The sequence below is a fragment of the Anarhichas minor genome, unplaced genomic scaffold, assembly GCF_050575085.1.
Source record: "Anarhichas minor isolate MPS153535 unplaced genomic scaffold, ASM5057508v1 ptg000006l, whole genome shotgun sequence".
NCBI classification, from domain to species: domain Eukaryota; kingdom Metazoa; phylum Chordata; class Actinopteri; order Perciformes; family Anarhichadidae; genus Anarhichas; species Anarhichas minor.
Genome location: NW_027466452.1, coordinates 4,363,254 through 4,375,747, shown reverse-complemented (window position 1 = coordinate 4,375,747; position 12,494 = coordinate 4,363,254). Strand labels below are relative to the sequence as shown.

Below are 12,494 nucleotides of genomic sequence, written 5' to 3'. Positions count from 1 at the left end.
TGTATTGCAGGAGTGGATGTTGGAGGAAAACAAAAAGTAATTTAGTGACTTGTCAGAACATCAATTCCCAACATTTCATATTTAGGTTGATAAGAAAATGTAATCTGGGCCGAGTTATGTTCATTCCTTGAAAAACATTTGCTTGTTGCAACTTGGTAGGAGACAGGATTGCACAACACTGCAGCCACAAGGTGATCCAGCAATCATCAAGAAAGCTGCGAGGCCGCTTGGATCCACAAACATAAGATGCGAGAACAAAACCCCACCAGCACCCAGTAAGAATGGAAATGATTTGAACCCAGCCAGAACCGGGTCATGGTCTCAGTTATTGTTAACCCAGTAGGATATCTTCACTGGGGCCCATATGGATGAAGTCTACTTCCTACACTCGCACTAGCCATGGCAAACTGCCCGAACATTATAAATGACTAAAATCTCAGAATGTATAAGCAAACGCCTCGGGCGACTCAAACAGCATTCCACATTGGTTATCAAGCCCGCTGATGTTGACTTTTTTTTTTTGAGTAATGAGGATTTCCGACAGGCCTGTGATGAAGCACTATCGCACAGCTGCGAGCGTGCCGAGTGAACCGTGGAATATGGTCTCATACCTGTGAGGTACTCTGGGTCGGGGACGGGGTCCGACAGCTCCTCGTGGCACTGGACCTCCGTTGGCACCGATGCCACCGCCATGCCATCTGGGAGCTGCTGCTCGATGCCGCGGGCAAAGTTCTTCTGCCTGGTGTGAAGAGACGGGAGAGAATGGGAGGTCCCGTTCAGAGACAGAATTACTCAGTCATCCAGACATAGGGAGGGGAGAAAACCAGACGCAAAGAGGCAAGTAGGATGGATAAAAGGAAACGGGGAGGAACAATGATGAATGGGAGCTAAAATAGGGTGTGAGGGTGGCGGGACAAAGGGGCTACATTTACAGCATATGCTTCAGCCAGCGAAGTTCTTTCAGCGTCATCTTTTTTTTTAAATTTGAGGTTAATAAAGCAGGGACAAAACAATCTTTTTTGCTCAAAAAATTCTGCTCAAGACAATTTGAAGGCCACCTACTGTACCAGGACTCACATAGTAAATCTGTTCTTAAGAAACTGTGCAGTGAGAAAGTGTGCATCTCAAGCATATACATATAACATGCACTTAGAAATATGCAGAAACAAAGTCTACATAATGAAACATTTTTTATCCTCTCTCAGCCCATTTCATTGAATGTGTATGGTGTTTCTTTAAGAGTCTATATTTTGGATAACTAATAGGCGGACTGCGGTCTGGATCCGGACGCCATTGTATCCAGACCCTGGACCTACAACCGATAGATAATTGAGAATTACTACATTTTGATGGAGCACTTCTTTATAACCGGCGCAGCTTTTCTAGCCTTTTCAGCACTCAATCAGCGGACCAGGAAACACACCGACCAATTACATGTGTTGTAAATCCCATCACGTGATACTACTCAGCCAATCAAATATGTGTATTCTGATAAGCTTCGCAACTCCAAGGAGATTTACACACACAGGGGAGACGGGGCGACATGTGTTCAGCTTAAAACCAGAATGTCTCACGTGTTCAGTTTAAAACCAGATTGTCTCATGTGTTCAGCTTAAAACCAGAATGTCTCACGTGTTCAGTTTAAAACCAGATTGTCTCATGTGTTCAGCTTAAAACCAGAATGTCTCACGTGTTCAGTTTAAAACCAGATTGTCTCATGTGTTCAGCTTAAAACCAGAATGTCTCACGTGTTCAGTTTAAAACCAGAATGTCTCACGTGTTCAGTTTAAAACCAGAATGTCTCACGTGTTCAGTTTAAAACCAGAATGTCTCATGTGTTCAGTTTATAACCAGAATGTCTCATGTGTTCAGTTTAAAACCAGAATGTCTCACGTGTTCAGTTTATAACCAGAATGTCTCATGTTGTTCAGCTTAAAACCAGAATGTCTCACGTGTTCAGTTTAAAACCAGAATGTCTCACGTGTTCAGTTCAAAACCACAATGTCTCACGTGTTCAGTTCAAAACCACAATGTCTCACGTGTTCAGTTCAAAACCAGAATGTCTCACGTGTTCAGTTCAAAACCAGAATGTCTCACGTGTTCAGTTTAAAACCAGAATGTCTCACGTGTTCAGTTTAAAACCAGAATGTCTCAAGTGTTCAGTTTAAAACCACAATGTCTCACGTGTTCAGTTTAAAACCACAATGTCTCACGTGTTCAGTTTAAAACCAGAATGTCTCACGTGTTCAGTTTAAAACCACAATGTCTCACGTGTTCAGTTTAAAACCACAATGTCTCACGTGTTCAGTTTAAAACCAGAATGTCTCACGTGTTCAGTTCAAAACCACAATGTCTCACGTGTTCAGTTCAAAACCAGAATGTCTCACGTGTTCAGTTTAAAACCAGAATGTCTCACGTGTTCAGTTGAAAACCAGAATGTCTCACGTGTTCAGTTCAAAACCAGAATGTCTCACGTGTTCAGTTTAAAACCAGAATGTCTCACGTGTTCAGTTTAAAACCAGAATGTCTCACGTGTTCAGTTTAAAACTAGAATGTCTCATGTGTTCAGTTTAAAACCAGAATGTCTCACGTGTTCAGTTTAAAACCAGAATGTCTCATGTGTTCAGTTTATAACCAGAATGTCTCATGTGTTCAGAGACCTTGGCGATAATTAAAAGTGTTAATGTAAAGCGCCACTGCGATACAAAGAACATCTTTTGAGCAAACGTATCCACTCACATCTGAAATGAAGACACAGAAAATAAATCTAAGAGCCCAATATGATCAGAATCCTAACACATGAATTCACCAACAATGATGTTAACAGAGAGAATAGAGCTGAAACAAGTGGTTTAATAAACACAGATAAAGTCCATGCACACAAATTTATCTTATTAGAAGATCAGAAGAATATAATATCATGTTTTATGATATTATTTTATGTTTTTATTGACATCACTTCAGCCTGAATGAACTGAATTTAAAGCTACAGGACAATTCAGTTAAATTCATTTTCCAAAATGAACTAATCAGAGTCACATTTTTTAAAAGCTTTCTATAATGTAATTTAATCTTAAATCTGGCCGTTATTGTAATTGAAATAATAGAACATTTATTTATTAATAGATTATGTAATATTTATAATTCATTCAGTTCAGTTTGAAATCTGACAATAAATACTGTTGAGATATTATTCAATTGAACTCATTATTTGATTTGACAGTCAGTTGCTGACTACATACGGACGTTAATACAACTGATGGCTACTTCAATATATATGGGACTAAATCATAGAACAAGTTAGACATTATTGTGATGTTCTGGACCTTTGATGAGGAAATTCCCTCGAACTGGACCTCGTTGAATTTGTATTAAATACACATGTTATTGTTGTATAGCCTCTTTTTGTTGTCACTTTTGTGTGTATCTTTGTAGTCATTACGCAGTTCTCTGTTCCTTTGCATCTCTTTGTAGTTGCTTTGGTCTATTTGTAGTCTCTTTGTGTCTCTTCGTAGACGACTTATGTGTCTTTGTGGTAAACTATATAGTAAACCCATGACGGTTTACATGTACATGAGACAAATGAACAACTCCACGGATGCTATAAACAGCCACAGTCGTACATAATGATTGTGTGCTCTGGCCTTGTTGGACCACCTCACCAACGTGCATTTAAGTGAACTTTAAGGAAACTTTTGAAATGTCCCAATAAAAAAACAACCCGAATTAGGTTTAGACGTTTCCATCGTCTGGTTTGGAGCGAGAAAAGGCTTGAGTGTAGTTTTGTCAGAAGTTGGCGCATAGGCTATGTATGGCTGTAACCCGCCAGTAAATGAAGAAGAAGTAGAGGTTGTGAATGGAAAATAAAACAAGTTGCCTCGGCCATCTGACCATCTTTGAGATATAAATAGAAAGAGGTCTTTAGGAACTGGAGAAATTGTACTTGTTCTTAGGCAGCTAGTATTGGCCATGTTTCATGTTGTCTGGAGACAAGTAAGTTGCGGGAATATGCCGACAGCAGAGACAGCTGATCAGTCATGTGACTTAGATGTTCACTACATCAGAATCTATTGGACAAAGGACTTTCTATAACATATGTAGCTCTTCTTTTCTGCAATTGTAGAATGTTTATTGAATTTTGCCCTTTTAATCATCTTTCCTAATACCATAATTAATTAATAATGAAAATGCACATGCAAATATGGGAATGAAAACCCGGCTACAGGAAATCAGTGAAATGATGCTTCTCTTTTGCTGTGATTTTCATTGACTGGTCTAAAGACTGGGAGTGGAAATCAGTCACTATTGAGATTCATGAACACAATCAGGCTTCTGCAAAGTATCTTTATACAGATACATATTTCCTTCTTTGTGTGTGCACAGCGATTTAGGCATGAGCCTACAAAGTAGTTAGAAATTTCACAATTTTTGAGACCCCATGTTTGAGACCAATAACTCATTTCTTTGTAAGAACATGTAATATCACCAAATAAACAAACCGACTTCATCCAAGTCTGGATTTCAGCTCTGAAAATCCCATCAATAGTGTTTGCTACTACTAACAAAAAACAATGCTATTTCAACTTCAAAAAACATTTGTAGATGATATTGTATATTCAAACTTCCCTATAACCTTTAGTTGTATGAATATTCTCCAAAGATATGACCTCAGAAAGACAACTTTAATGAAATACTGTGCTGACAGACAAATGGTGAAAGAGGGATGAATGATGGAGGATGAATGCAGGCTGGAAGGACAGAGAATAATCATAGATGGATAAATATGAGCTTCTCATCTGTGTGAAGCGATACCTTCTGGCAGTCATTAAGGGGAAATCAATACATAGTAACAATTATGCAAGACTGCGCGGCGTACGGAAGAGACAGAGTCTCATAAAGCACGCCATTTTTCATCATGTCGGTTCTGCTGCGACGTGACTCATCTTCCGTCAGAGAGACGATGTCCTCGTTTGTCTGTTGCTGCGAGTGACTCTTTGTTGAACTCACTCACTTCGTTCCCTCATCACACTTTGTCTCAATGCCAGTTAGGTTCACAACAAGGTTCCGCGACGGAATGACTTCAATAAATCAGGTGTCTCGGGACCAAAGCTGATGACAATACATCTTTGTTTAACTCCCGTGAGGATCCGTAGGCCTCTGATTATTTGGACTCCAGAGTCATTTTAAATGCACAAAGCCAGAACTTATTTTTATGAAATACTCTTTTTTATGGCTACAACATAAAAACAATCGCACACATTTGACATATTACCGCTAGCCGTCGTGCTACTGGGTTAGCAGCGGCTCCCACTCGTTCTTTGGATCTGTGGATGTGTTCCTAATAAACGAGTGAACTTCTAGACTTCAGTGTTGGTCCATTTGTCCGTGTTTTGTTTTTCATTTGTCGGTTGTTTTTATTGGGCTAAAGGTTTTTGAAAACGGCAGTTGCCGTAGCTGCACTCGGCATTCTAAAAGATTTGATTAATGAAATGTTCGTAATTCTAATCGACTGCTCACAAAATCACTGCATTCCCACATTATCTCTCTTATTGTTATTCATAGGAGATGAAAGGAAAAATTAAAATAAGGATTTGTGGTAATCAAAAACAAGATATTTAATGAATACTTTGAATATTAAATGATGAAATATATTGATTTCCAAAAATATAGCAAAGAAACCCTCAGCCGTGCATGAAATAACATTGTAGGTCAATACGGGTCATTTTTGACCCATGTTGTGTCTTAGAAGGGGTTTGCATAGCTTGTGTATCAAAGGGTTAAACAAGTTCAAAAGGGTTAGAAAGGGTTAAAAGGTTCCCCCCTGCGTAGTTGATTCCTGCAGTTTGTTCTGGGCCTGAGCTTTGAAAAAAAAAAGAAAAAAAAAAGGATATGCAATTATTTACAAATCAGAAAACTGTTGCTTTTGGGAAAGTCACAGCTTGAGAACAACAGAAGCCACCGGCTGGAGTAGGAACAGCGTTGGAGCAGTTGTGTCAAATACGATCATTAAACTGACATTTTATTTGCACGGCCGTGGCGTGGCCGGGGGTGTGAGGGTAATCCGTGGCTGGTGTGGCTGGTATTAAGGAGCGATATTGGGACGAATCTGTATCTTGCTCCAAGTGCTCAGAATGCATGAATAGATTAATGGCTAAAACTGTGTGAGCGCACAAAGACAGAAATATGCATGTGCACTCTTTTCATCAGATTTATAACGCAGCTCGTATACGCCTGATTTTATGAATCATCACAAGCCTCATTTCAGGTCCCACAGTAAATTGATGCAGAAACGCCCTTAAGTCGGTTTGCATAACTATATTTATCTGTACTTATTGGATCCTTCAATGATGGCAAAGAAGCAGTGCAATTTCACCCACTGTGTCATGTGCAATGTTCTCCAACAGCACCAGAGCAGCTGAGGGGTATTCACAGCGGCCGGACCACGAACCAGGTTGGTCTCATCCAGCATTTGATGTTACGAAAAATAAAGCGGCCTAATTTGAAGGTATACCACAAAATAATGTCATATGTTATTCCATGTAGTCATGAACGAGGAAGTATAAAGAGCACGAAAGCCCACACAAGGGCCACCTCCAGATGAACACGCACCACTACGTTGCCACCATTTAGCGGCCCTTTATTGAAAGCTCATGTTTTACAAAGTGCGGGGCTCCACACATGGAGCGGAGGAGAGACGGGTGAAGTGAAGCTAACGTTGTTGGTACCGGTAACGTGGATTCTGTGTTTTCAGCTGAGCTAGACTAGAGATTATTAGATTAGGAAATAGATCAGTGATGCCGTTTTGCACACATTCTTCTCCGTGAAGTTTACTGGGAGTGATGTGATGCAGCCCTTGTGTGTTTTATTTTTTATTTGGCCTGGGAGTGCTCTGATTAATTTGGTCTGTGGTCATAACACACCAGTCATAATTTAGTTTGAATGAAAACTCAACTCCAGGAAATGTCTCCTGGTGCTTTTTAACCACCGTTCTGGAAGAAGGAAATAATAGGAGTAAAAATAACAAACTTATTTTTGTGCTGTGCAGTGGATCTAACTTATGCCAATGTGAAGAGTGGATTTCTAAAAGTAACTAATAAATATTTTAGGAAACTTGTGGTTAAATTTGAGAACAAAATTTGGTGTGGTGTTTTGATACCATGTAGGGAAAAAAGTTGAGTTGTACTGTTCAGTAACTTAACAGTAAGAAATAATTCATAATCGTGATTAGATAGTGATCATGCCTGAAAAAAAAGACATCTTTGTCATATCGCCCACACCTAGTGGGCGCGCACACACACACGCACACACACACACACACACACACACACACACACACACACACACACACACACACACACACACACACACTTTAGTTCTTTGTGGTTGGAATATGTTTCTGAACGTATTACAAAGTTATGTAGTTGAAAAAGAGTTAAGGAAATAAACCGTAAAAGAAATAGAAGTAATATTTTACAGAATGCCAAACAGGCTGCCAAATAATAACACAATCAGTGATATTGTTTGTTTTGGCTGTTTGCCAGTGTTTTACTTTAAGGTTTCATGTCTCACTGTATATATATATATATATATATATACGTATATATATATATATATATATATATATATATACATATATATGTATGTATATATATATGTATGTATATATATATATATGTATATATATATACACATATATATACATATATATGTATATATGTATATATATATATATATATATATACACATATATATACATATATATATATATGTATATATATATATATATATACACATATATATACATATATATATATATGTATATATATATATATATACATATATTATAAATAAAATGTATTATAATTTTTTCTATTGAAAGACAAGAGACAATACATATACATAACAACAAGAGGATGACAAGAACAGTGGGATCCTATATATACATCCTATAGTCAGTTGTGTATGTATGTGTGTGTGTGTGTGTGTGTGTATGTGTGTGTGTGTGTGTGTGTGTGTGTACGTGTGTGTATGTCCTTGAGCCTTTTGAGATGGGAAAAAATTAAAAAATAATAATTACAAAACAACAAAACAAAAAAAAAACAGGTAAGTATTTTTAATTTATTATTATTTTAACAGACTGTCTCATGTTTATCGTTTTGTATTGGAGATATGATGTCCCTTCAGGGTTGCCGTAGAGAAAAGGCGACTTCCACTTCTGGTCGAGGGGGGCAGAAATAAAGAGAGAAGCTGCACCAGCTGTTGCTCTCCCTGGAGACTACTGGACATCGCTGCGGTAAAGTCAGCAGACACTCAGATCTCCGTGGTCAACTCAGCAGACACTTACACTTTAGTGCACCTATATGCTGACATTCACGGTAAACGCATTTAAATGGCACAGATCGGGAGCGAGCGAAGGACTTTGAAAGTTAGCGGAAAGATTAACGTGAGACAACATCCGGTTTCTTCAGACGAACATCCGGTTTTCAGAATAAGATGCCAACAAAGTATGAATTATATTCACATTAAATATAAAACATGCTACCTGCATCTCGTGAACCAAATGTTATTGACCTTTTGTTCATATAGCAGTACTTTTAAAATAAAAGTGCGCACTACACTACTTTTGAATTCATTATTGAACTTTGCCATAACAATGCGATTAATCGCAAAGAATCCATGCGATTAAATATTTTAATCGTTACCCAGCACTAATATATATATATATATATATATATATCATATCATATCATATCATATCATATCACACACAGCTATCTCTAGAATAAAAGTGTGTACACCCGGTCTGGTCGCTGCACATTCTATTCTAACTACCAGTTTTAGTTTAGTTGTGGGAAAAGGCGTACGGATGTGTTTTGTGCGTACACGTTGTTTATGCATCTGGCCTCTGGAGTCAAACTATGTGGAATACATAACAGTAATATACAGAAATGTGACATATTTCTTTCATCAACTTGCACTAAAACAGTTTATGTGTCTGTTGTGTTGCACAACGAGGAAAAGCAAAGCTGGTTTGGGAGTGCAGAGAGCAATTATGTGTGTTTTCAGCTTTCGGTTTAGAAAAGCATAAACGTGACGAATGAATCTCTGCTGCTTTTCTGACGATTTGTCATCTCTCACTATGCGTCAGATCACGCGCTACATGGAATACAGTTTTCATGGTTAATTTTGTCAGATGACAACATGTAACATTTAACAGCCATCTGGCACCGCGAGGAAGCAATAATTCATTCTCCGAGAGTGAAATCTCGCTCAAAGTTCAAGGAACTTTTGTTGAACTGCCAGAACTTCTAGTGAGAGCTGAGGTGAAGCCGCCACCTGTTTCCTTGGAACGAGACAAAACACAAGGACGCTTTTGATTAACAACCCCGATCAGTCGTTTCTGTTCTCCACATGGAGATCCCCTCTGATTCTGCAACCGGTAACAATCGACCCCTCCACACCCCTCCCCTCTCAGACACATTTCATATTTTAATTAACTGAGTCAATGATGGTATTCCTCCTGAGGGGGGGTGGTACATTAAGCTGAGGTGAGCCAAAAAAAGGAAGAGGAAAAAAAAATAATGCCCGCACAAAGTAGTTTGGGTGGAGGGGTTGTCAGGTGGTCTTATTCATTGATCCAGAAGAGAACAAAGGGCACTAAAATATTCATTAAAAGCTGCTCCGAGCTTGTCGTGTGAGAGAGGAATAGAAAGGAGGAGAGAAGAGGACGGTGTAAGGAGTAATGAGGAGGTTAGCTTTTAACATCTCATTACTGGAGTCCTCTGGCTCCCACCGAGACAGGAAGACAGAGACCCCGTCACCGAGCTCTGTGAAATGAATCCAGATCAGTGCTCCTGAGATGTCACAGCGATAGGACCTCGTTCCCGGGCCACCGGCGCTCATATCTCGTGTTGCTTTGTAATCAAAATCCTCCTCATGCCCCCCAGGCAGTTTGTGCCACTGACGATGACACGGATGGATTTTTACTTGGTCGGAAATCAAATGAATAAGCCGTGCCATGAAAAAAACAAATGGCCAAAACAAGTCTGTGTGTGAAGCAGGAGGGGAAGCTTCAAAGAACGAGAGGCATCCAGGGCTGCTGAGCTTGAACGATGAACCGTGAGGAAGACGTGCCGGGTGGAGAGATTCAAACCTCCTCTGAGTTTGTGCCACAGGTCTCATGAGCTGTGAGGGTTTGGCTGTCCAGTCAGTACACCGACTGCAGCCATGCGTTTGTTTTAGTGCGTTAGCATCGTAGACTGTAGTCACGGTGACCCATTGGTTTGTGGACTGCTGTTTTCAAAGCCTTGAGTTTGGCTTTTTGGCTGTCGTCATCTTGGTTTTATGATGTCGCCATCTTGTTTTCTTGCAACTAAAAGTGAGTGGGTGGAGCTAGTCAACCGAACGCTGACGAGGACATTTTTTTGGTGACCAAAATGTTACAATTAACTGTCATGATCTGAAAACTCAGAGACCAGACAACGCCATGGTAACAACCTGTCAATCACAGTAAGCCCCGCCCTAAAGCATACTCTATTTAATGGTATCTGACTCTAAATGGACCATAATTTACTAAATAAACATCATGCTGTATTGAAGAAGACTTGAAACTAGAGATTGAGACCATAAACTCATGTTTACAATGTTTACTGAGGTAATAAATCAAGAGAGAAGTAGAGTCATTTTCTCATAGACTTCTAAACAACCAGAGGAGTCGCCCCCTGAAGGACATTAGAGAGAATGCAGGTTAAAGGCACTTTGGCATTGGCTTCACGTTTGTGTATGTGTGTGTTTTGCCACTGGGCACCTGCTCACACCGCTTGCTGCTTCCCTTTTATTCTCCATCTTTCTGTTGTTGTTGTTCCAGACAGAACAAATACCAAAACCTAGCAGGGGCCACGGAGAAGACCCATTTAGTTTCCCCCCCATGCGGGTCTTTTCCCACCCACAACTAAATAAAACATTAGTAGTCAAATCTTTCACCTGGAGGGATAGTTTCTAGTTATCTGCACAAGGAGGAGGTTTTGAGCGAGGAAGAAAATAAAAAGAAGTAAAAGTAAAGTATGTTTTAGTAAAGATGACGGTAGGAGTATGGAGGAAGAGGAAAACAACAAACCTCCACTGATGGTGACACAATATTCAAATGTGACTTTTCATCATCACTGAATGACGGAGACAGATGCTTTGCGCCGCTCCAGAGCAGCGGGGGAGGGGCTTTTGTAGAAGTGCCAGTGAACATCACATGAAGGTTTCCTTACTGTCCCCCCCTCCCTCTCGCTCGCTTCACTCAAGGGCAAACAGTACATCTAAAGAGGATATGGGAGGACACAGGCCCCAGTGCTGTCTCGCTTGCATAATAGTTAGTGACTAAGTCAATGCCTGTTGAAGGCTGCGCATAGCAACTTTGCACTTTTGCCTCCAGTGGCTGTGAGATAAAACTGAATTTCCTAAAGTTTTCTAAAGCTTGTTTTTCTGTCGAGCGGTCATTTGACAGCTGCAGCGTCAGTTTAACTGCACACCCCTTTGGTCCTCAGCAGGGAGTAAAGGGAGTGGGAGTGATTAAGAGATCCAGCCACTGTGTTTAGTGTTTAGGACAGCCTATTCAAAGCCTCAGAGATTTCTCAAAGAAGAATTACATCTGAGCCAATAAATCTACTCTGCAGCATTTAAAAACTCTTCCCTCCTGCGTTTTTTTGCTTATATTTGAAGAGTGATTTAGCAATTTATTTGATGGCTCTTGCAAGAGACAGCTTTTTTTATTTTTCAGAAAGGTCAGAGTGGATGTAACAGAAGCCCTGACTTTTAGTCCCAAGTATGGGTGAAGCTACAATAAGGCTGGATCCTACATTTCCCATAATTAGCTGGTTCCATTTTGGACCCAATCACAATTTTGCAAAAATATTCACATATCTACTGTGAGTAACACGTCTCTATTTGTTAGGAAAGAGCAATTCCCAAAATCTAGAAACAAATCCTTGGAATGGAACAGGCGAAGAATTGGCAAAAAACTCATGCACAGAAGTATTTGTCTGTTTTCTCAGATTGAGCAGAACTCCCTCTGACCAGAAAATTGACAGGTACGATTGGTGGTGTGCCCTTTTAACCTTTGACCTACAGCATGCATCCATTGGACACAGGTCCTCGGGTACAGATTTACCACCACCTCCAAGCAAAGTACTGCCAGAGGCTGCCTTCCACCGTTTCCATGCTTTCATTTGTGTTTTTCGTTGTGAGATAAATCCTAGACTGAGTGCTTCACTGACTTTGAACCCCTGACGGATCTCCAGTGTTCATTTGCGATGCTCTCTTCCTTCCGCATCCCATCGTTCATCTGGTCTAATGTGATTCAATTTGAGCACACTGGCTCCTGGTCAGTTTTAATTCATTTGCTCTCATCTCGTAGAATTAGGCCTTGCATTAACCATGCCTCCCAAAAGAGTAGCCCTTCCTCTTCCACCACCTTATCTGCACAGGAAGCATTTAGTGCTCTTCAA

At 39.9% G+C, this 12,494-nt stretch overlaps 1 protein-coding gene across 1 annotated transcript in view; it reads right to left on the bottom strand.

The window, feature by feature from the left end:
* Window positions 1-12,494, bottom strand: part of astn1 (astrotactin 1) — a 405,541-nt gene that overhangs the window by 217,182 nt on the left and 175,865 nt on the right. The window contains exon 15 of the mRNA XM_076079850.1: window positions 612-739. Coding sequence (XP_075935965.1) covers window positions 612-739 — 128 coding nt within the window. The remainder of the gene's footprint in view (window positions 1-611; window positions 740-12,494) is intronic.